The sequence below is a fragment of the Neomonachus schauinslandi genome, chromosome 6 (genome assembly GCF_002201575.2).
Source record: "Neomonachus schauinslandi chromosome 6, ASM220157v2, whole genome shotgun sequence".
Taxonomy (NCBI): Eukaryota; Metazoa; Chordata; class Mammalia; order Carnivora; family Phocidae; genus Neomonachus; species Neomonachus schauinslandi.
The window spans coordinates 23,963,472-23,984,931 of NC_058408.1; the positions used below are offsets into that span (position 1 = coordinate 23,963,472).

Sequence of the window (21,460 nt, forward strand, 5' to 3'; positions counted from 1 at the left end):
CATGGATGAAACTAGAGAGTATAATGTTAAGTGAAATAAGTCAGAGAAAGACAAATACCATATGATCTCACTCATATGTGGAATTTAAGAAACAAAACAAATGAGTAAAGGGGGGAAAGTGAGAGAGAGAGATACAAACCAAAAACAAAAAACAAGAAGCAAAAAATGACTAACTATAAAGAACAATGTGATAGTTATCAGAGGGGAGAAAGGTGGCAGGGGGCAAAGGGGTTGGGTGAAATAGGTGATGGGGATTAAGGATTGCACTTGTCATGATGAGTATGTTAATCAACTGGTATTAAAATAAAAACTTAAATGCACACATACATACATACATTTAATCTAAGAAAAAAATAGTGAGACCAGCAAGATGGCAGAATACAAGTTTCTATTCTTCCAGTCAAAGAACACCAATTTTGACAATCACCCACAGACAAGAGCATCTTTCTGGGAGTCTGGGAATCTAGCAGGAGTTTCAGCACACCATTAGAGCAAAAAGATCCAACAGTGGGTGCATTGAAGTGGGTGAGAGGAACAGTTTCAATTATCTGTGTCACTCCTCCCTCAAAGTGGCACAGTTCAGTGCCAAGAGAGACCCACTCAGCCTGCAACTTCTCCACTGGGGGAAAGAGTGTGTGAGTTAGTATCTGGCTTCCTCAGCTGTGTGGGTCTCTGACCAAAACGCCCATTTCTTTTTCACCACATCCAGAATTCTGAGGTGATCTTCATGACTGAAGGGATTGAGGAAAGCTTGGAGCACAGCAATCAGGGCTCAATTCATCAAGGGACAAAGATCCTATTAACCACTTTGCAGACTACATCAGGGAGTACCCTGATATACCCACTAACCACTGGGGATGACTTGCCTGCAGATCCTCCTCACCTAATGGCACCCCCAACATTCCACACACCTGCTATCCATTGGCCAGCTCTTTGTGTATGCCCCAAAGGTAGTGAATGCAGCAATTTTTAGATGGCTAATGAGCATACCTAAAAAGCCAAAGTGACTCCATAGGAATGGTAGAAAGCACATACCTGAGCATTCAGCATTGTGTCCAGCAAACAGGAAGCTGTCAGAACCCTGACTATCTTTACAGGATTGAAAGAAGGCACACAATCTAAGAATTCCATCCCAAGTGGTAGCAAAACATAGGGAGCAGATATATCCATTAAAAAGTTCTTTTAAAAAGCCTCAAAATCCCTAACAGGTGTGACAGAAAGTATTTCTCTCCCAAAGTCAGTCAGAAAAGACTAGGGGAAGTGAGAGCTTCTTCAAAGGCGAAGGCAGCAATGCAAGACTTTAAGGGACATTAGAAATCAAGGAAACATGACACCACCGAAAGAACACAATATTATTCCAGTAACTTACCCCCAAATAATGAAGAGCTATGATTTTCCTGATAAAGAATTCAAACAGTAGTTTTAAGGAAGCTCGGTGAGCTATAAGAAAGAGAATTCAAAGAAATCAGGAAACCAATGAGATAGAAATCATAAAAGGAACCAAACAGAAATTCTGGAAATGAAGAATACAATGGATGAAATGAAAAAGAGCATCAACAGCAGATTTATGAAACAGAAGAAAGAATCTGTGAAGTAGAGAGGTCATTTGAAATTTTCTAGTCAGAGGAGAACAAAGGATAAGACTTAAGGAATAGAGAGAGCCCATATGAATTATAGACTATCAGAGGAAACATTTTAGGCATTGTGTAAGTCCCAAAAGGAGAAGAGATGGAGAAAGGGGCAGAAAGTTACTTAAAGAAATAATGGCTGAGAATTTATCAAACTAGGAAGAAATATGGACTATCAAAATTAAGAAGCTCATAAGTCCGCAAACAGATTCAACCCAAAGAAATCTTCTCTAAGACACCATACAATAAAACTAGCTAAAACCAAAGACAAAGAGAGAATTTTGAAAACAGCAAGAGAGAAAAAAAAATGCCTCACATACAAAAGCAGTTCTATGAGATGTTTATAGTGATAAATGCCTACACTAAGAAAAAGAAATGATTTCAAATATACAACCAACTTTATACATCAAAAAAACTAGAAAAAGAAGAATAAACTAAGCCTAAAATTAGCAGAAGCAAGGAAATAACAGAAATCAGAGAAGAAATATGTGAAATAAAGACCCAAAAAAAATCAACAAAATTAATACCTACCTTTTTGGAAAGATAAACAAAATTGACAAACCTAATGCTTACAAACTAAGAAAAAAGAGAAGATAAAATAAACAAAATGAGAAATGAAAGTGGAGACATTCGACTGATGCCACAGAAATACAAATGTTCATAAAGACAAGCATAAACAATTACACACCAACAAATTGGATAACCTAGAAGAAATGGATAAATTCCTAGAAATACAAAACTTGCCAAAACAAAATCATTAAGAAATAGAAAATCTGAACGAATCAATAACAAGCAACAAGACTGAATCATTAATTTAAAATATCTCTACAAAGAAAAGCCTGGGACCAGAAGTTTTCATTGTAATTTAAAGAAGAATTGATACCAGTTCTCAAACCATTCCAAAAATTTGAGGGCAGGGGACACTTCCAATACCACTTTACAAGATCAGCATGATTAGATCAAAGCTAGACAAGGACACTACAAGAAAAAAAAATTTATAGGCCAGTATCACTGATAAATGATAGATCAGAAATGCTTAACAAAATATTAGCAAACTGAATTCAACAGCATATTAAAAGATTCATACACCATAATGAAGTTGGGTTTATCCATGGGCCTCAAGGATGGTTCAACAGATGCAAATCAGTAATGTGATAAACCCCATTAGCAATACAAAGGTTAAAAATCATATAATCATCCCAATAGATAGAGAAAAAGCATTTGACACAATTCACAATCCATTTATGATAAAAACTCTCAACAATTAGGTGTTGAAGAAATATACCTCAACATAATAAAGGCCATAAATAAGAAGCCTATAACTAACATCATACATAATGGTGAAAAGCTGAAAGCTTTTCCTCAAGCTCAGGAAAAAGACAAGGATACACACTTTCACCACTGTTGAACAAAAGGAAATAAAAGGTACCCAAATAAAAAATAAAGAAGTAAAATTATCTCTGTTTGTAGATGACATATACAGAGAAAACCCTAAGACTCCACACACACACACACACAAAAAACCTGTTAGAATTAATAAATGAAGTCAGTAAAGTTGCAGGATACAATATCAATACACAAAAATCTGTTGTGTAATGAATAATGAACTATCAGAAAGAGAAATTTAAAAAACAATACCATTTACAATAGCATCAAAAATAATAAGATACCTAGGAATAAATCTACTCAAGGAGATGAAAGGCTTGTATCCTAAAAACAGTAAGACAATGATAAAATAAATTGAAGAAGATATAAATAAATGGAAAGATAGTCTATGTTCATGGATTGGAAGAATTAATATTGTTAAAATGTGCATACTACCCAAAGCGATCAATAGATACAATTCCTGTCAAGACGCACTGGCATTTTTCACAGAAGTAGAATAAACCATCCTAAAATTTACATGGAACCACAAAGACTCCCAAAGAGCCAAAGCAATCTTGAGAAAGAAGAGCAAAGCTGAAGGCATCATGCTTTCTGATTTCAAACTATATTATAAAGTGATTAAAATGAAAATAATATCATATTGGCAGATCAATGGAATAAGATTAGGAGCCAGAAATAAAGTCACACATATATCCTTAATTAAAATTAGATAATGGTGCCAAGTATACACATGAGGACAGTAGCGTCTTCAGCACAAGTAAAAAAAATGAAACCACAATATTAAACCACTGATGAAAATTAACTCTAGATGACTTAAATATGACTCTAAACTCTAGAAGTCCTAGAAGATACATAGGAAAATATCTTCTTGACATTGGTCTTGGTGATGATATTTTTTGGATATGACATCAAAACACAGACAGCAAAAGCTGAAGTAAACAAAACTATATCAAATGAAAAAGCTTCTACTCAACAAATCAACAAAATGAAAAGGCAACCTATGGAATGGGAGAAAATATTTGCAAACCATAGATCTGATGCATTATAAGTTGTGATATATATCACAACTTATACAACTCAATAGCAAAAAGAATCCAATCCAATTAAAAATGGGCAAAGATCTGAATAGACATTTTTCTGAAGAATACATGTAAATGGCCAATTGGTACTCAAAATCACTAATCATCAGGCATATGCAAATCAAAACCACAATGAACTATCACCTCATACCTGTTAAAATGGCTTTTATCAAAAAGACAAGAGATAACAAGTGTTGGTGAGAATGTGGAAAAAGGAAACTCTTGTATGCTTAGGGTGGGAATGTAATTTGTTATAGGCATATGGAAAACAATATGCAAGTTCCTCAAAAATTTAATAAAACTACCATATTATACAGCAATCCCATTTCTGGGTATATATCTGAAGGAAATGAAATCAGTATCTTGAAGAAATATCTGCACCCTCCTGTTCATTGTAGCTTTTTTCACAATAACCAACATATAGAAACAACCTAAGTGTCCATTAATGGATAAGGAAGATGTGAGATTATATATATATATAATGGAATATTATCCAACCATGAGAAAAAAGAAAATCTTGCTATTTACAACATTGTCGAACCAAGAGGACATTATGTTAAACATAATAAGCCAGAGTTAGACAAACACTTCATGATTAAACTTGTATATAAAGTCAAAAAAGAAAAAAAGAAAAGGTCAAATTCATAGAAGCAGAGAGTAGAATGGTAATTATCAGGGGCTTGCAGATGTGGGGAATGAGGAGATGCTGGTCCAAGGCTATAAGATGAATAATTCTGAAGATCTAATGTACAGCATGATGACTGTAGTTAGTAATAATGTACTATATAGCTCAAGTTTGTGGGGAGAGTAGATCGTAAGCATTCCAGCTACAAAAAAAAAAAAGTATGTGAGGTGATTAATGCGATTTTGAAAATCATTTCCAAATGTATATGTGTACCAAGTCATCTCATTGTACACTTTATATATACAATTTTATCAATTATACTTCAATAAAGTAGTCTCCATAATAGACATACAAAAGATAAGGAGATAAAAATCAAAGTAACTGTAAAACATAATCAAATAGCAAAGGAAGTCATCAAAAGTGGAAGAGATTGAAAAACAATTGCAAAACAGAAGACAATTAGCCAAATGTGAATAGTGAGTGTTCACCTATCAATAATCCCTTTAAATGTAGATGGATTAAACTTGCCTATTAAAAGGAATACAGTACCTGAATAGGTAAAAAACAAGAACTCACTTTAGGTTTAAAGACACAATAGGCTAAAAGTGAAGGAATGGAAAAAGATATTCCATGTGAATGGCAACCAAGGAATGTTGGAATGACTATACTTCTATCAGAAAAAGAAATGGACTTTATGTCTAAAACTGTCTCTGGAGACAAAGAAGGTCATTATATAATAATAAAAGAGACATTTCAACAGGAAGATGTAGCAATTTTCAACATACGTGGATCCAACATTGGAACTCCTAAATATATAAAGCAAATATTGACAGATCTAAAGAGGAGAAATTGACAGCAATACAGTAATATTAGGAGACTTCATTACCCCACTTTGAATAATGGATAGAACACCCAGACAGAAATTCAGGAAAGAAGCTCTAGATTTGAACAACAATATAAACAAAATGGACCTAATAGATATATACAGAATTTTCCACCCAACAGTGTACATTCTCCTCGACTGCACATGAAAGATTCTATACAATATCTTTCTCAACCACAATGGAGTAAAACTAGAAATCAGTAACAGCAAAAAGAATGGGAAAATTCACAAATACATGGAAAGAAAACAGCACACTCTCAAACAATTGGGTCAAAGAAGAAAGTGCAAGAGAATTTTTAAAAATATCTTGAGACAAATGAAAACAAAAACACAATGTAACAAAATTTATAGATGCTGCAAAAGCAGTGGGAAGAGGGAAGTTTTCAGTGACAAATGCCTACATTAAAATAGAAAATCTTATATAAACAACCTAACTTTTTACCTCAAGGAACTAGAAAAACAGACCAAGCCCGAAGTTAGAAGGGAGGAAATAATAAAGATTAGAACAGAAATAAATCAAATAGCGAATAATAAAACATCCTATTCCACCATCTCACTAACAGCAGTCTATTTTTCAAGTTTATGCCCATGTTGGGTTTTCTTTTTCTAATTTCTTAAAGCAAAACAGTGAGGTGATATATAGTCTATTCTTTCTTTTTTTTTTTTTTAAGATTTTATTTATTTATTTGACAGAGAGAGACACATCGAGAGCAGGAACACAAGCAGGGAGAGTGGGAGAGGAAGAAGCAGGCTTCCCGTGGAGCAGGGAGCCCCATGCAGGGCTCGATCCCAGGACCCCGGGATCATGACCTGAGCTAAAGGCAGACGCTTAACAACTGAGCCACCCAGGCGCCCCTATTCTTTTCTATTATATCTATATAATGGTAAAATTTCCCTCTCAGCACTACTTTAGTATCATCTCACAAAATTTTATTTAAAATGTTTTTTTATCATTTAATTCAAAAGACTTAATATCTTTTTATTTATTTATTTTTTATTTTTTAAGTAAGCTCCATACCCAGTGTGGAGCCCAACACCAGGCTTGAACTCGCAGCCCTGAGATCGAGACCTGAGCTGAGAACAAAACTCAGATGCTCAACCGACTGAGCCACCCAGGCGCTGCTTTAATGGTTTTTTTTTTTTCTTTTAAAGATTATATACTTTAATTCCATATCCTGAGTGTTTAATATTCCAAGTATCCCATGTTCAGTCTACTAGGTGCCCCAGTGAAGGAATAAAATTACCAGTTATGAAAGAATATATATTCATGTTTTCTCCTTTGATTTCTTCTTTATCCATGGGCTAGTCAATAAATAAAGCTGAATTTTGTGAAGAGACCTGGTAACTGACAGAGTCTTCTTTATTGTTTCAAGTTGAGGATCATCATTTTGGTCTTAGAAGATAAATGAATGTAATGTGTTGATCTGTGTCAGATCCATCGAACTCCATGTATCCATATGGTTTTAAACACCCAGTTATGATGACAGACATGTCAAATTCTCAGAGCTGTGGTAGCTATGGTAGCAAATTCTCTGAGATCATCACCTGATCTGAGATAACCCAATTAGTTAACTGAATGCTGGGGTTGCTAAAGAGATCCTGAGTACACAATATTTAAAACAAGTGCCTGGAAAGGATCCATTGCCAGTATCGTTCTGGCATGCTGTAGGATTCCAGATCCATTAGACAAACAAATTTCTAATAATTTCCTAGAAGGGATTCTGAGCATTCTAAATTTTGCTGCTTCATTCCAAAAAAAAATTTTTAATGAACTATCCTGACTTAATATCTTTGGAAACTCATAGCTTATTTTCTCTGTCACAAGAATTTGGGTGATTTGGATTTTCTGGGTTTTCATTTATAAATGACTCCTTATTTTTTATATTGTTATATTATTTGAGTCTTTATAAAAATGCTTATTTACACGCTTATCTTTTCCTTATACTGTCTCCCTTTCAGAAAGATGTTTAAAATCAGATATAACAATCGAAAATGGATTTTTTTCTGAATATGAATTTGCATATCCCTTGAATAAAGAAACACAGTATCAGTGTAAACCAGGATATGTAACACCAGATGGTAAAACTTCAGGATCAATTACATGTCTGCAAAGTGGGTGGTCACCTCAACCCTCATGTATTAGTGAGTAATTTTATGTTCATATTCATTTCCTCATGATCGTTGTGCAAAAGTTTATTTTAACTTAAATCTTTTCTGGGGGGAGGGGCTGAGGTGGTTCCCATTTGAAAAGATAAATGAAAAAATATATAATTTTTTTTACTATTAAGATTAATCACTTGTAGGGTGGAATATCAGTCTATCTTTCAGTTCAAGTTTTCTTCCACTTTAAAACATCCTGTGATTTAATAAATTAATTAAATTAAATAAAACGTTTTGTGATTTGGAAACTAGATAGGGAGACTTATGTGTATTCTCCTATAAACTCATTTATTTTTGGCTGACATCTTTGTGCCTATGTACCTGTTTTTAGGTGATTAAACTTTTATGTCAGTCTTTTTTCCTAGACATAAAAGTTATGTTTTTAAGTCAAGATCTGGGTCCATAGTGCATAATTTTAATTTAACCTGTAGAATTTACATGTTTGATAATCCAGGGTAGGTCCTCTTCTAAAAAATCCTCTGCCTTGAAATCTTCATAAACATCTAATTAGTGGAGAGAGAAATGCTTCTAGGTGGTACCAAATGCAGCTGTGTTGAAAGATTTCCCTGTCCCTACGTATTTATGAAGATTTTCTAAGAACAATTTGCTCAGTTTATCTTATACTCCAAAGCTACATAGTGATCTTTTGCACTGATATTTAGCATCATTTTAAGTAAAGTGGATATTTGAATATCCATTTCTACCGTTTCCACTTCCTTATTTTTTTCATTTTCCATGCTTACTATGGGCACTAGCCATAGGAAAAAAAATGATAAAAGTTGTTCCCATATCGAACTCATTTTATACTAAATTGTAATCAGTTATCCATTAAAACACTCTTATTATAGAAGAGAACATCTCTGTCTCTTTTTTCACTAGTTAGTTTTGCTTTCTTTTTTAAAGCTTTAAGGTAGCTGGCTACATAACACAGTATAATATTTGAGATGAATTATTTAAACCTTTACTAACATCATTCTAGTATAGTGTTAGCAAAAATTGAGACTTTTAACACTTTACTTCCTTATAACAAATTATAAACAATAGAGTTATCTCTCTGTTCAATCTTGGTAAGTTGAAAAGAATACACAGCCATTAGGAATATATTTTGGTAAAAAATCAGGATATGAGCTTTAGAAATTATTATGTTGTAGATTATTATAGAATGTTTAAAAATTTACTTGCATTGTTGAAAACTAATCTTATTCAACTAATCTGGCCCATTTGTCACACTGCTGATGAGTATATCATCTTAATTCACAAAATGCTATTCAACTTTGCTAGAAAAAGTATGATACATCTGTAATGGCCTATTTTATTACAAGCACGGGATAAACACATAAGTATAATTGATTGAAAAAAGTGTTCTTAGAATAAATTTTTCACAGTATTTAAGTGATAAGAGAAACGCTGTGTAGAAATATATTTTTTTCATTTTGAGTAACTTTTTCAGGACAATGATTTATCACTGGTATTCTTAGATTCTTTTAATATGATACATAATTTATTAGTACATACTAATTGATAAAGCTTTTTTTACCTCCTTGGGATGAGACTTAATTACATTGTCCATTAAATATTAGAAGTGAAACCTTCGATTGTATTATGCATTAGAATCTTGTGATGTGCCAATATTGGAGAATGCCAGAATCAAAAGCAATGGCACGTGGTTTAAACTCAATGACAAGTTGGACTATGAATGCCATGACGGATTTGAAAGCAGAGATGGGCGCACAGGTTCCATAGTGTGTGATAACGATGGTTGGTCTCCTAAACCAATATGTTATGGTAAGTGCCGTTTTATCAGGTATTCTTTTTTTCAGGATTGACAAAATTAATAAAATGTGTTTAAAATATTCCTTTTTGAACAAATGTGCATTATTTAAAGTCATTTTTAAGAAATAATGACTAAAATCAGGTGTCTCTTGATTTAATGTAAACTGGGAGAACAGGGTGTTTTAAAGCCCAAAGACAATACTCTATCTATCTAATGTACACAGTACATTAATGTTTCCTATGGGCCATATACATGATAGATTTGTAAATAAAATATAATTGTGCTTGTTACTCTAAAAGCAGGCTTTCATATTATTTAAAACGGGGTTCTTTTAGTGTATGGTGTTAAGAAAACCAAAATTAAAGTTTCTTACAATTTCCTCAGCTCTTTTGCTCCTGAGTTTCTGCTTTTACACCTTCTACCTTGAGTGTTAATTTCTTCAGATCCCAAGAGCTCTTTCTTTTCTGACTTTGACAAGTTCTGTGGACTATCATTACATGAATCTCTTTCATGTTTGGGAATCCACTATTTTCCAGGAAGAGGAGTAGGACTTGAATCTGTGGGAAACTTGAGTGGATTTAGTGTTCCACACCAAGGGAACAGTACATGCAAAATTTTGACAACAAAACAATATTTAAGAAATATCAGGGTGAGCGGATTCTACTCAAGACGTGGGAGAATTTTATGAACTGATGCTGGATAAGAGACAAAGAAAGGATTATTCAGGTTATTTTCAAGGCATGTCAGCATTTAGATTAATTTTATGGTTGATAAAAAGCCATAAAGAAGTCTTAAGGAAAGAAAGAATATAACTGTATCTAGATTTTTTGAAAAGTTTTTTTTCATATGTTGTACTTGTGGTGGAGAAGAGAAGATTCAGGAGCTTATGCAGGGTGAGTAAGTGTGGGGATTGGGATAGGGTGATGGCTGACGAGATGCAAAGCAGAACAGATTAGAGATCTAGTTTGTTGGTAGAAAGCATAGCTGATGTTTACTAAATATTGGATGCAAGAGAGAGTAATAATTTGCCTTTTTGTAAGGTGGTGCTGACAAAAGAAAGAGCACTTTGGGAGGAACATCACGACTTTTGACTTGAGCACATTATGATTGAGCTGCCCATGGACAATCAAAATTGGATATGTAAACTACAGAGTTAAATATATATATCAGAGATATATATTTGGAATTATCACCCAATAAATGATGATATCAAATTGGTTAAGAATACAGAATAGAAAGAGAAGGGAGCTCAAGACTGGGCCCTGAAACATTCCAATGTTTAGGTGTCAGGCAGAAGAGAAATAGGTGGCAAAGTAGATAGAAAAAAGGAGGACCCAGACAACAGGGAGAAGAAAACATTTTGGAATGACTTCTCATAGTGTGGAGAGAAGAAAATGATTAAAGGATAAGGAAGTATAAGTGAATCCTGTGGAGTCAGCCTGGTCAATTCTATCATTTATAAAATTCCAATTCCATCATTTACTAAATTCCAATTCCATCATTGATTAAACATGTATCTTAGGGCAACAACCAAGCTTATTTGAAGCTTTGTTCACTCTTCCTCATCTGCAAAATGTTTTAATAATTACAAATGCTCTAATATGTCAAAGGATTTGTTTTTTGTTTTAGTATGATTCTAATATTTAAATTCCAGTTTTTAATTTATAAATTTATTAGCAAGATAGGAGGGTTCCAAATAAGAAAAATGCATTTTTTATAATATTTAGGAGTGTCGCAAATATCACAAACTTGGCAAATTTGAAGGGATAATTTTACATATTCCTAATTTGAATCAGAATAATCAATAATTTATTCATAGAAGGTGTAAATTATAGGTTCAATAGGAATAGATAGTTGTATATTATATAAATATTCAGGACACCTAGAATAAGCCTAGTTAGGTGGCCTTGAACATATTTCTTTATTTTGTTTCATGTTTCAGTTTATGATTCAGTTTGATTTCTTTACTAATATAATTAATATGATATACTATGAATTAAGCAATTTTAATAGTTACTTTAAACAACATTAGAAATGCCTTGTGTGTGTTCTGGTTCTCCAATTATATTTACATTAAACAAAAATACCAATTCCTATTTGAGTGCAATTTTAAAATTGTAGCATCACTTTTTTATTGTTATGTTAATCACCATACATTACATCATTAGTTTTTGAGGTAGTGTTCCATGATTCAATGTTTGTGCATAACACCCAGTGCTCCATGCAGAACGTGTCCTCTTTAATACCATCACCAGGCTAACCCATCCTCCCACCCCCTCCCTCTAGAACCCTCAGTTTGTTTTTCAGAGTCCATCGTCTCTCATGGCTCTTCTCGCCCTCCCATTTCCCCCCTTCATTCTTGCCCTCCTGCTATCTTCTTTTTTGTTTTTTTCTTAATATATATTGCATTATTTGTTTCAGAGGTACAGGTCTGTGATGCAACAGTCTTGCACAATTTACAGCACTCACCATAGCACATACCCTCCCCAGTGTCTATCACCCAGCCACCCCATCCCTCCCACCCCCCACCACTCCAGCAACCCTCAGTTTTTTTCCTGAGATTAAGAATTCCTCATATCAGTGAGGTCATATGATACATGTCTTTCCCTGATTGACTTATTTTACTCAGCATAACACCCTCCAGTTCCATCCACGTCGTTGCAAATGGCAAGATCTCATTCCTTTTGATGGCTGCATAATATTCCATTGTATATATATACCACATCTTCTTTATCCATTCATCTGTCAATGGACATCTTGGCTCTTTTCATAGTTTGGCTATTGTGGACATTGCTGCTATAAACATCAGGGTGCATGTACCCCTTCAGATCCCTACATTTGTATCGTTGGGGTAAATACCCAGTAGTACAATTGCTGGATCGTATGATAGCTCTATTTTCAACTTTTTGAGGAACCCACATACTGTTTTCCAGAGTGGCTGTACCAGCTTGCATTCCCACCAAAAGTGTAGGATGGTTCCCCTTTCTCCACAACCCGTCAACATCTGTAGTTTCCTGACTTGTTAATTTTAGCCATTCTGACTGGTGTGAGGTGGTATCTCATTGAGGTTTTGATTTGGATTTCCCTGATGCCAAGTGATCTTTCTTTGGAAAAATGTCTGCTCATGTCTTCTGCCCATTTCTTGATTGGATTCTTTGTTCTTTGGGTGTTGAGTTTGATAAGTTCTTTATAGATTTTGGATACTAGCCCTTTATCTGATATATCATTTGCAAATATCTTCTCCCATTCTGTTGGTTGTCTTTTGGTTTTGTTGACTGTTTCTTTTGCTGTGCAAAAGCTTTTTATCTTGATGAAGTCCAAATGGTTCATTTTTGCCCTCGCTTCCCTTGCCCTTGGCCATTTTTCTAGGAAGAAGTTCCTGCGGCTGAGGTCAAAGAGGTTGCTGCCTGTGTTCTCCTTTAGGATTTTGATGGACTCCTGTCTCACATTGAGGTCTTTCAACCATTTTGAGTCTATTTTTGTGTGTGGTGTAAGGAAATGGTCCAGTTTCATTCTTCTGCATGTGGCTGTCAGTTTTCCCAACACCATTTGTTGAAGAGACTGTCTTTTTTCCATTGGACATTCTTTCCTGCTTTGTCAAAGATTAGTTGACCATAGAGTGGAGGGTCCATTTCTGGGCTCTCGATTCTGTTCCACTGATCTATGTGTCTGTTTTTGTGCCACTACCATACAGTCTTGATGATGACAGCTTTGTAATAGAGCTGGAAGTCCGGAATTGTGATGCCACCAGCTTTGCTTTTCTTTTTCAACATTCCTCTGGCTATGCGGGGTCTTTTCTAGTTCCATACAAATTTTAGGATTATTTGTTCCATTTCTTTGAAAAAAGTGCATGGTATTTTGATGGGGATTTCATTGAATGTGTAGATTGCTCTAGGTAGCATTGACATCTTCACAATATTTGTTCTTCCAGTCCATGAGCATGGAACGTTTTTCCATTTCTTTATGTCTTCCTCAATTTCTTTCATGAGTATTTTATAGTTTTATGAGTTTAGATCCTTTGCCTCTTTGGTTAGATTTATTCCTAGGTATCTTATGGTTTTGGGTGCAATTGTAAATGGGATCGAATCCTTAATTTCTCTTTCTTCTGTCTTGCTGTTGGTGTATAGGAATGCCACTGATTTTATATCCTGCCACTTTACTGAATTCCTGTATGAGTTCTAGCAGTTTTGGGGTGGCGTCTTTTGGGTTTTCCACATAAAGTATCATATCATCTGCAAACAGTGAGAGTTTGACTTTTTCTTTGCCAATTTGGTTGCCTTTTATTTCTTTTTGTTTTCTGATTGCTGTGGCTAGGACTTCTAATACTATGTTGAATAGCAGTGGTGATAGTGGACATCCCTGCCACATTCCCGACCTTAGGGGGAAAGCTCTCAGTTTTTCCCCATTGAGAATGATATTCACTGTAGGTTTTTCATAGATGGCTTTTATGATATTGAGGTATATGCCCTCTATCCCTATACTCTGAAGAGTTCTGATCAAGAAGGGATGCTGTACTTTGTCAAATGCTTTTTCTGCATCTATTGAGAGAATCATATGATTCTTGTTCTTTCTTTTGTTAATGTATTGTGTCACATTGATTGATTTGCGGATGTTGAACCAAACTTGCAGCCCAGGGATCAATCCCACTTGGTCGTGGTGAATAATCCTTTTAATGTACTGTTGGATCCTAATGGCTAGTATTTTGGTGAGAATTTTTGCATCCATGTTCATCAAGGATATTGGTCAGTAATTCTCCTTTTTGATGGGGTCTTTGTCTGGTTTGGGGATCAAGGTAATGGTGGACTCATAAAATGAGTTTGGAAGTTTTCCTTCCATTTCTATTTTTTGGAACACTTTCAGAAGAATAGGTATTAATTCTTCTTTAAATGTTTGGTAGAATTCCCATGGGAAGCCATCTGGCCCAGGGCTTTTGTTTGTTGGGAGATTTTTGATGACTGCTTCAATTTCCTTAGTGGTTATAGGTCTGTTCAGGTTTTCTATTTCTTCCTGGTTCAGTTTTGGTAGTTGATACATCTCTAGGAATGCATCCATTTCTTCCAGATTATCTGATTTGCTGGCATAGAGTTGCCCATAATATGTTCTTATAATTGTTTGTATTTCTCTGGTGTTGGTTGTGATGTCTCCTCTTTCATTCATGATTTTGTTGATTTGGGTCATTTCTCTTTTCTTTTTGATAAGTTTGGCCAGGGGTTTATCAATCTTGTTAATTCTTTCAAAGAACCAGCTCCTAGTTTCGTTGATCTGTTCTACTGTGCTTTTGGTTTCTATTTCATTGATTTCTCCTCTGATCTTAATTATTTCTCTTCTCCTGCTGGGTTTAGGCTTTATTTGCTGTTCTTTCTCTAGCTCCTTTAGGTGTAGGGTTAGGTTGTGTACTTGAGACTTTTCTTGTTTCTTGAGAGAGGCTTGTATTGCTATATACTTTCCTCTTAGGACTGCCTTTGTTGCATCCCAAAGATTTTTGAACAGTTGTGTTTTCATTTTCATTGGTTTCCATGAATTTTTTTAATTCTTCTTTAATTTCCTGGTTGACCCATTCATTCTTTAGTAGGATGCTTTTTAGCCTCCATGTATTTGAGTTCTTTCTGACTTTCCCCTTGTGATTGAGTTCTAGTTTCAAAGCATTGTGGTCCAAAAATAGGCAGGGAATGATCCCAATATTTTTGTACCAGCTGAGACCTGATTTGTGACCTAGGATGTGATCTATTCTGGAGAATGTTCCATGGGCACTAGAGAAGAATGTGTATTCTGTTCTTTGGGATGGAATGTTCTGACTGTATCTGTGAAGTCCATTTGGTCCAGTGTGTCATATAAAGTCTTCATTTCCTTGTTGATCTTTTGCTTAGATGATCTGTCCATTTCAGTGAGGGGGGTGTTAAAGTCCCCCACTATTATTGTATTGTTGTCTATGTGTTTCTTTCCTTCTGTTATTAATTGCCTTATATAATTGGCTGCTCCCATGTTAGGGGCATAGATACTTACAATTGTTAGATCTTCTTGTTGGATAGACCCTTTAAGTAGGATATAGTGTCCTTCCTCATCTCTTATTACAGTCTTTGGTTTAAAATCTAATTTGTCTGATCTAAGGATTGCCACCCCAGCTTTCTCTGGGTGTCCATTAGCATCGTAAGTGGTTTTCCACCCCCTCACTTTCAATCTGGGGGTGTCTTTGGGTCTAAAAGGAGTCTCTGGCAGACTGCATATTGATGGGTCTTGTTTTTTAATCCAATCTGATAGTCTGTGTCTTTTGATTGGGGCATTTAGCCCGTTTACATTCAGGGTAACTATTGAAAGATATGAATTTAGTGCCATTGTATTGCCTGTAAGGTGACTGTTACTGTATATTGTCTGTGTTCCTTTCTGGTCTATGTAGCTTTTAGGCTCTCTCTTTGCTTAGAGGACCCTTTTCAGTATTTCTTGTAGGGCTGGTTTCGTGTTTGCAAATTCCTTTAGTTTTTGTTTGTCCTGGAAGCTTTTTATCTCTCCTTCAATTTTCAATGACAGCCTAGCTGGATATAGTATTCTTGGCTGCATATTTTTCTCATTTAGTGCTCTGAATATATCATGCCAGTCCCACGGGCGCCTGGGTGGCTCAGTTGGTTAAGCCACTGCCTTCAGCTCGGGTCATGATCCTGGAGTCCCGGGATCGAGTCCCGCATCGGGCTCCCTGCTCGGCGGGGAGTCTGCTTCTCCCTCTGACCCTCTTCCCTCTCGTGCTCTCTGTCTCTCATTCTCTCTCTCTCAAATAAATAAATAAAAAATATATATATATCATGCCAGTCCTTTCTGGCCTTCCAGGTCTCTGTGGATAGGTCTGTTGCCAATCTAATGTTTCTACCATTGTAGGTTACAGATCTCTTCTCCCGAGCTGCTTTCAGGATTTTCTCTTTGTTTCTGAGACTCGTAAGTTTTACTATTAGATGTCAGGTTGTTGACCTATTTTTATTGATTTTGAGAGGGGTTCTCTGTGCTTCCTGGATTTTGATGCCTGTTTCCTTCCCCAAATTAGGGAAGTAATAATTTGCTCCAATATACCTTCTGCCCCTCTCTCTCTTTCTTCTTCTTCTGAGATCCCAATTATTCTAATGCTGTTTCATCTTATGGTATCGCTTATCTCTCGAATTCTGCCCTTGTGATCCAGTAGTTGTTTATCTTTTTCTCAGCTTCTTTATTTTCCATCATTTGGTCTTCTATATCACTGATTCTCTCTTCTGCCTCATTTATCCTAGCAGTTAATGTCCCCCTTTTTATTGCACCTCATTAATAGCCTTTTTGATTTGACTTGGTTAGATTTTAGTTCTTTTATTTCTCCAGGAAGGGTTTCTCTAATAACCTCCGTGTTTTTTTCAAGCCCAGCTAGAATCTTTAAAATGATGATTCTGAACTCTAGAGCCGACATCGTACTAATGTCCATATTGGGTATGTCCTGGCAGTCGGTACTACCTCTTGTTCTTTTTTTGAGGTGATTTTTTCTGTCTTGTCATTTTGTCCAGAGGAGAATAGATTAATGAGAGAACAAAATGCTAACAGGGTAACAACATCCCCAGAAAATACACTCTAAACAGATCAGAAAAGACCTGAAGCTGGGGGGAAAGAAAGAGAAAAGAAAAAGAAAAAAAAGAAAAAGAAAAAGATAAAAACAAACAAAAATAAAACCAAAAAAAACCAGAATATGATAAAATATGATCAGGCTGGTGCATAGATCAGTGCCACACACTAGATTTTGGGTGTATTTTGGTCAGTTAGAAGAAAGTGCCTCCCAAAATTTTAAAGAAAGAAAAACTTATATATGTACAAAAATAAGGGTTGATATGATGAAGGGATGGAATATGACTGTAAAGATGAAAATTATTAAAAATTTTATAAAAGGAATTGATAAGAAGTTGTTTGAAAAAAGAAAGAAGAGGATTTTTTTTAAAAAAGAAAAATAAAGGGAGAGAATGTGATCAGGCAGGAGATTAGAACAAAATTATACACTAGAGATTTAGGGTATATTTTGGTCTGTTAGAAGAAACTATATCAAAATTTTCAAGAGAGAACAAATTATATATATATGCCAAAAATAAGGGTAACTACTATGAAGGGATAGAATATGACTCTAAAAATGAAAAATAAAAATGTTTTTTAAAAAAGGGATTGATAAGGGGCGCCTGGGTGGCTCAGTTGATTAAGCGACTGCCTTCGGCTCAGGTCATGATCCTGGAGTCCCAGGATCGAGTCCCACATCGGGCTCCCTGCTCAGTGGGGGGTCTGCTTCTCCCTCTGACCCTCTTCCCTCTCGTGTTCTCTGTCTCTCATTCTCTCTCTCTCAAATAAATAAATAAAATCTTTTTAAAAAGGGGGGGAGGATTGGTAAGATGTTGGTTGAAAAAGGAAAAAAGAAAATTTCAAAAAAAAAGTTTAAAAAATTAACTTTGAAAGACTAAAGCATCATGGGAAAAAAGCCATGGATTCTATGTGCAGTATTCCCCTAGCTCTGGAGTTCTACTGTTCTCATTGATCGGTAAACTTGGTCTTGGCTGGCTGTTCTTGCTGATCTTCTGTGGGAGGGACCTGTTGCGGTGGTTCCCAAATGTCTTTTCCGGAGGCGGAATTGCCCCGCCCTTGCCTGGTCCGGGCTAAGTAATCTGCTTGAGTTTGCGCTCAGGAGCTTTTGTTCCCTGCAAGTTTTCCATACAGCTTTGGAGGACAAGAGTGAAAATGGCGGCCTCCCAATCTCCGCCTCCGGAGGAACCGAGAACTCAGGGCCCCACTCCTCAGTGAGCCCTCAGAGAAAAGCAGTCAGTCACTCCCGTCTCCCCGGTCTCTGGCCGCACTCCGTGCTCACCTGGCCTGTGACCGTGCGTTTCTATCTCTGGCACCTGACCCCGTGTGGAGTCTCCAAACCCAGCAGATCCCTGCGGTGCACTCCCACACCGCTCCTCCCGGGGGAAGAAGGGGAGTCTCCCCGGATCTGCCGCTTGCTGGGTCCCTGCTGGAGGAGCAGGGGCCCGACTGTGCCACGGATCAGTTTATGGCAACCCCAAGCTGAGAGCCCGTGCCTCGGCTCTGTCTCTGCAGCCAGCTTCCCTGCTCCGATACCTGGGAGCTCTGCCACACTCAGGCACCCCTGGTCTTTCTGTGACCCCAAGGGTCCTGGGACCACACTGTCCCGTGAGGGTTCCACCCCCCCGCTTAGCCACTGGAGCGACGTCCCTCAGCGGAGCAGACTTCTAAAAGTTCCGATTTTGTGCTTCGCGGGTCTATCACTTGCCAGAAGCGGCTGACGGAGGCCCCTCCCCCGCCGTCTATCCTCCCGAATATCGCCTCAGATTCACTTCTCCGCACGTCCTACCTTCCAGAAAGTGGTCGCTTTTCTGTTCAGAGAGTTGCTGCTATTGTTTTCTTCGATCTCCTGCTGAGTTCGTAGGTGTTCAGAATGGTTTGTCCCTATCCAGCTGAATTCCTGAGACCAGAGGAAATCCAGGTCTCCTACTCCTCTGCCATCTTGCTCTGCCGCTCTCATAGCATCACTTTTTTTAAGCGAGAGAATACTTTTATGTTTTGAGAGTGCAAAACAATATCACATTGTATTTTATAAATAAATGTCAGTTATAAAATCAGATCCAGTATAAGCAAGTTGACCTTACAAATACATTTTCAGGATACATATATTGCTATTTAATGTCTTAATATTTCTGAGTCCCTATGAATTTAGAAGGTGTGTAATATCTAATATGTAATATTTTTCAAGGAGGATTTATCTGATGCCCCTCTGTATATGCAGTACCCAGCACCTCATTTTTATAAGACACATATGAAATTTACTTTAGTGATAATTAATTATATATTCTCACTAAATTATTTGACCCTTTTTTATAGAAATAGAATGCAAGGTTCCAGAAGTAGAAGAATACTTAGTTCCTGAGCCCAGAAAACACAAATATAGAGTTGGAGACCTCTTGAAATTCTCCTGCAGACAAAGACTTAAAAGAGTTGGACCAGACTCAGTTCAGTGTTATCACTTTGGATGGTCCCCTAATCTTCCAACATGTAAAGGTGAATATCTGTCTTACAATTGCTAAAACAAGAATTAGGATTTGGGTATCAACCTTTTTCCCCCCCTCTTAAATTTCTGTTGCCTTTGAGTGTGTCTATAATCTAGTGCATTAAGCCAGGACATGTGCTGGGGGGGTAGATACCTCAGACTTCCTTATTTAAGCAATTAATCTCCAATTGTTTCTTGAAATATGTAGTGGAAGTATGCATAGATACATATATGATGTCTCACACTCTTTTGTTATTTTTCCTTTTGCCTGCAGTTCCACCAATAATATTGGACACTTTATATAGCATGGGCCTTTCCTGAAGTTTTATTGAGTGTCTAAACAATATTCAAGCAACTTATTATAGTCAGTTCAATCACATGTATGGCTTAATCAAAGTTAAAACATCTTGATCTAATGCTTGCCTCAAACAATGGCATTTTTTTCAAACAGTTTTGATAAAATGTTTCCATGGAATATGAATATTGCTAAAATTTACACAACCACATTTATTAATTGGTTTGCATACATCTTAGTATACCTAGATTATTAAACATATTTCCTGGGCTTAAATATTTCCAATACACTAGTTCAGTGTAAGTAATAGAACTGGGAAACATGTTTCTGGTGTAAACACCATTGTTTAAGAAGGCTATAATAAATTATATTATAAATTATACAAAGTAATTTTTAAAAAGTCTCTACTTTATGAATTTTTAAGTTGTAAAATAGATAATTTAACCATTATTCACACAGTATTTCTCTTGTAGAGCAAACAAAACGGTGTCGGCCACCTCCTCAACTCCTCAATGGGGAAGTTAAAGAAACAGACAAAGAAATATACGAACACAATGATTTGGTGGAATATGTTTGCAATACTAGATTTCTGATGAAGGGTTTTAATAAAATTCAATGTGTTGATGGACAATGGACAGACTTGCCTATGTGTATTGGTAATGTATAAAAATATTCATATTTAAACATAAGTCAACACTCTTTATATTCATAAACACATAAATTGCATTTTGTAAATAAACATATTTTTGTGAAATTTTCACAGAGGTGGAGAGTACATGTGGAGATATACCTGAACTTCATTATGGCTCTGTTGTTGAGTCTTCTGTCCCTCCCTATCACCATGGAGATTCAGTAGAGTTCAATTGCACAGAAGAATTTACAATGATTGGACACAAGTCAATTACATGTATTAGTGGAATGTGGACCCCACTTCCTCAGTGCATCGGTGAGGAGACACTTTTCAAATTGACAGTCAATGAAATTTAATATTTTTATGGCAAAAACTGTATTTGCAAACATATATTTGAAATTTAGGTATATTCTTGAAAATGTCAGGTCTTAGGGGTACCTGGATGGCTCAGTCGGTAAGCATCCACCTTCTGCTCAGATCATGATCTCAGGGTCCTGGGATTAAGCCCCCACATCAGGCTCCCTGCTCAGCAGGGAGTCTGCTGCTCCCTCTCTCTCTGACCCTCCCCCTGCTCATGCTCTCTCTCACTCTCTCAAATAAGTAAAATCTTATTTTAAAATGTCAGTTCTTAAATTACAATGAAGGTAGACATTGCTTATAGCTCATTATATGTCTACAAATTAGCAATAGAATTTTATCCGTCTTTCTGTCCCTGATATTAACACTGTTTATAAGTGTGAAGCTAAATTTTATTTATGGTTATTCGTATGATTTAAATATGAGTACTAATGACCAAGAAAATAGAACTATATTTGCAAAAAGACCACTTTTGTTTTTATGTGGCACTCTTGATTTCAGGTCCTGGAAAACAAAGTTACTACCCACTTGTTACATTCCTATAGGAATCTTGCCTCTCTCAAAGTTTCTAACAATTTCCCAATCTGTTTCAAA

General features: G+C 36.1%; 1 protein-coding gene across 1 annotated transcript in view; it reads left to right on the top strand.

The window, feature by feature from the left end:
* The window catches only part of CFH (complement factor H), a 106,060-nt gene that overhangs the window by 54,904 nt on the left and 29,696 nt on the right, over positions 1 to 21,460 (top strand). Inside the window, exons 10-14 of the mRNA XM_044916050.1 lie at positions 7,561 to 7,743; positions 9,373 to 9,546; positions 19,418 to 19,594; positions 20,352 to 20,534; positions 20,642 to 20,824. Of these exons, the coding sequence (XP_044771985.1) occupies positions 7,561 to 7,743; positions 9,373 to 9,546; positions 19,418 to 19,594; positions 20,352 to 20,534; positions 20,642 to 20,824 (900 nt within the window). The remainder of the gene's footprint in view (positions 1 to 7,560; positions 7,744 to 9,372; positions 9,547 to 19,417; positions 19,595 to 20,351; positions 20,535 to 20,641; positions 20,825 to 21,460) is intronic.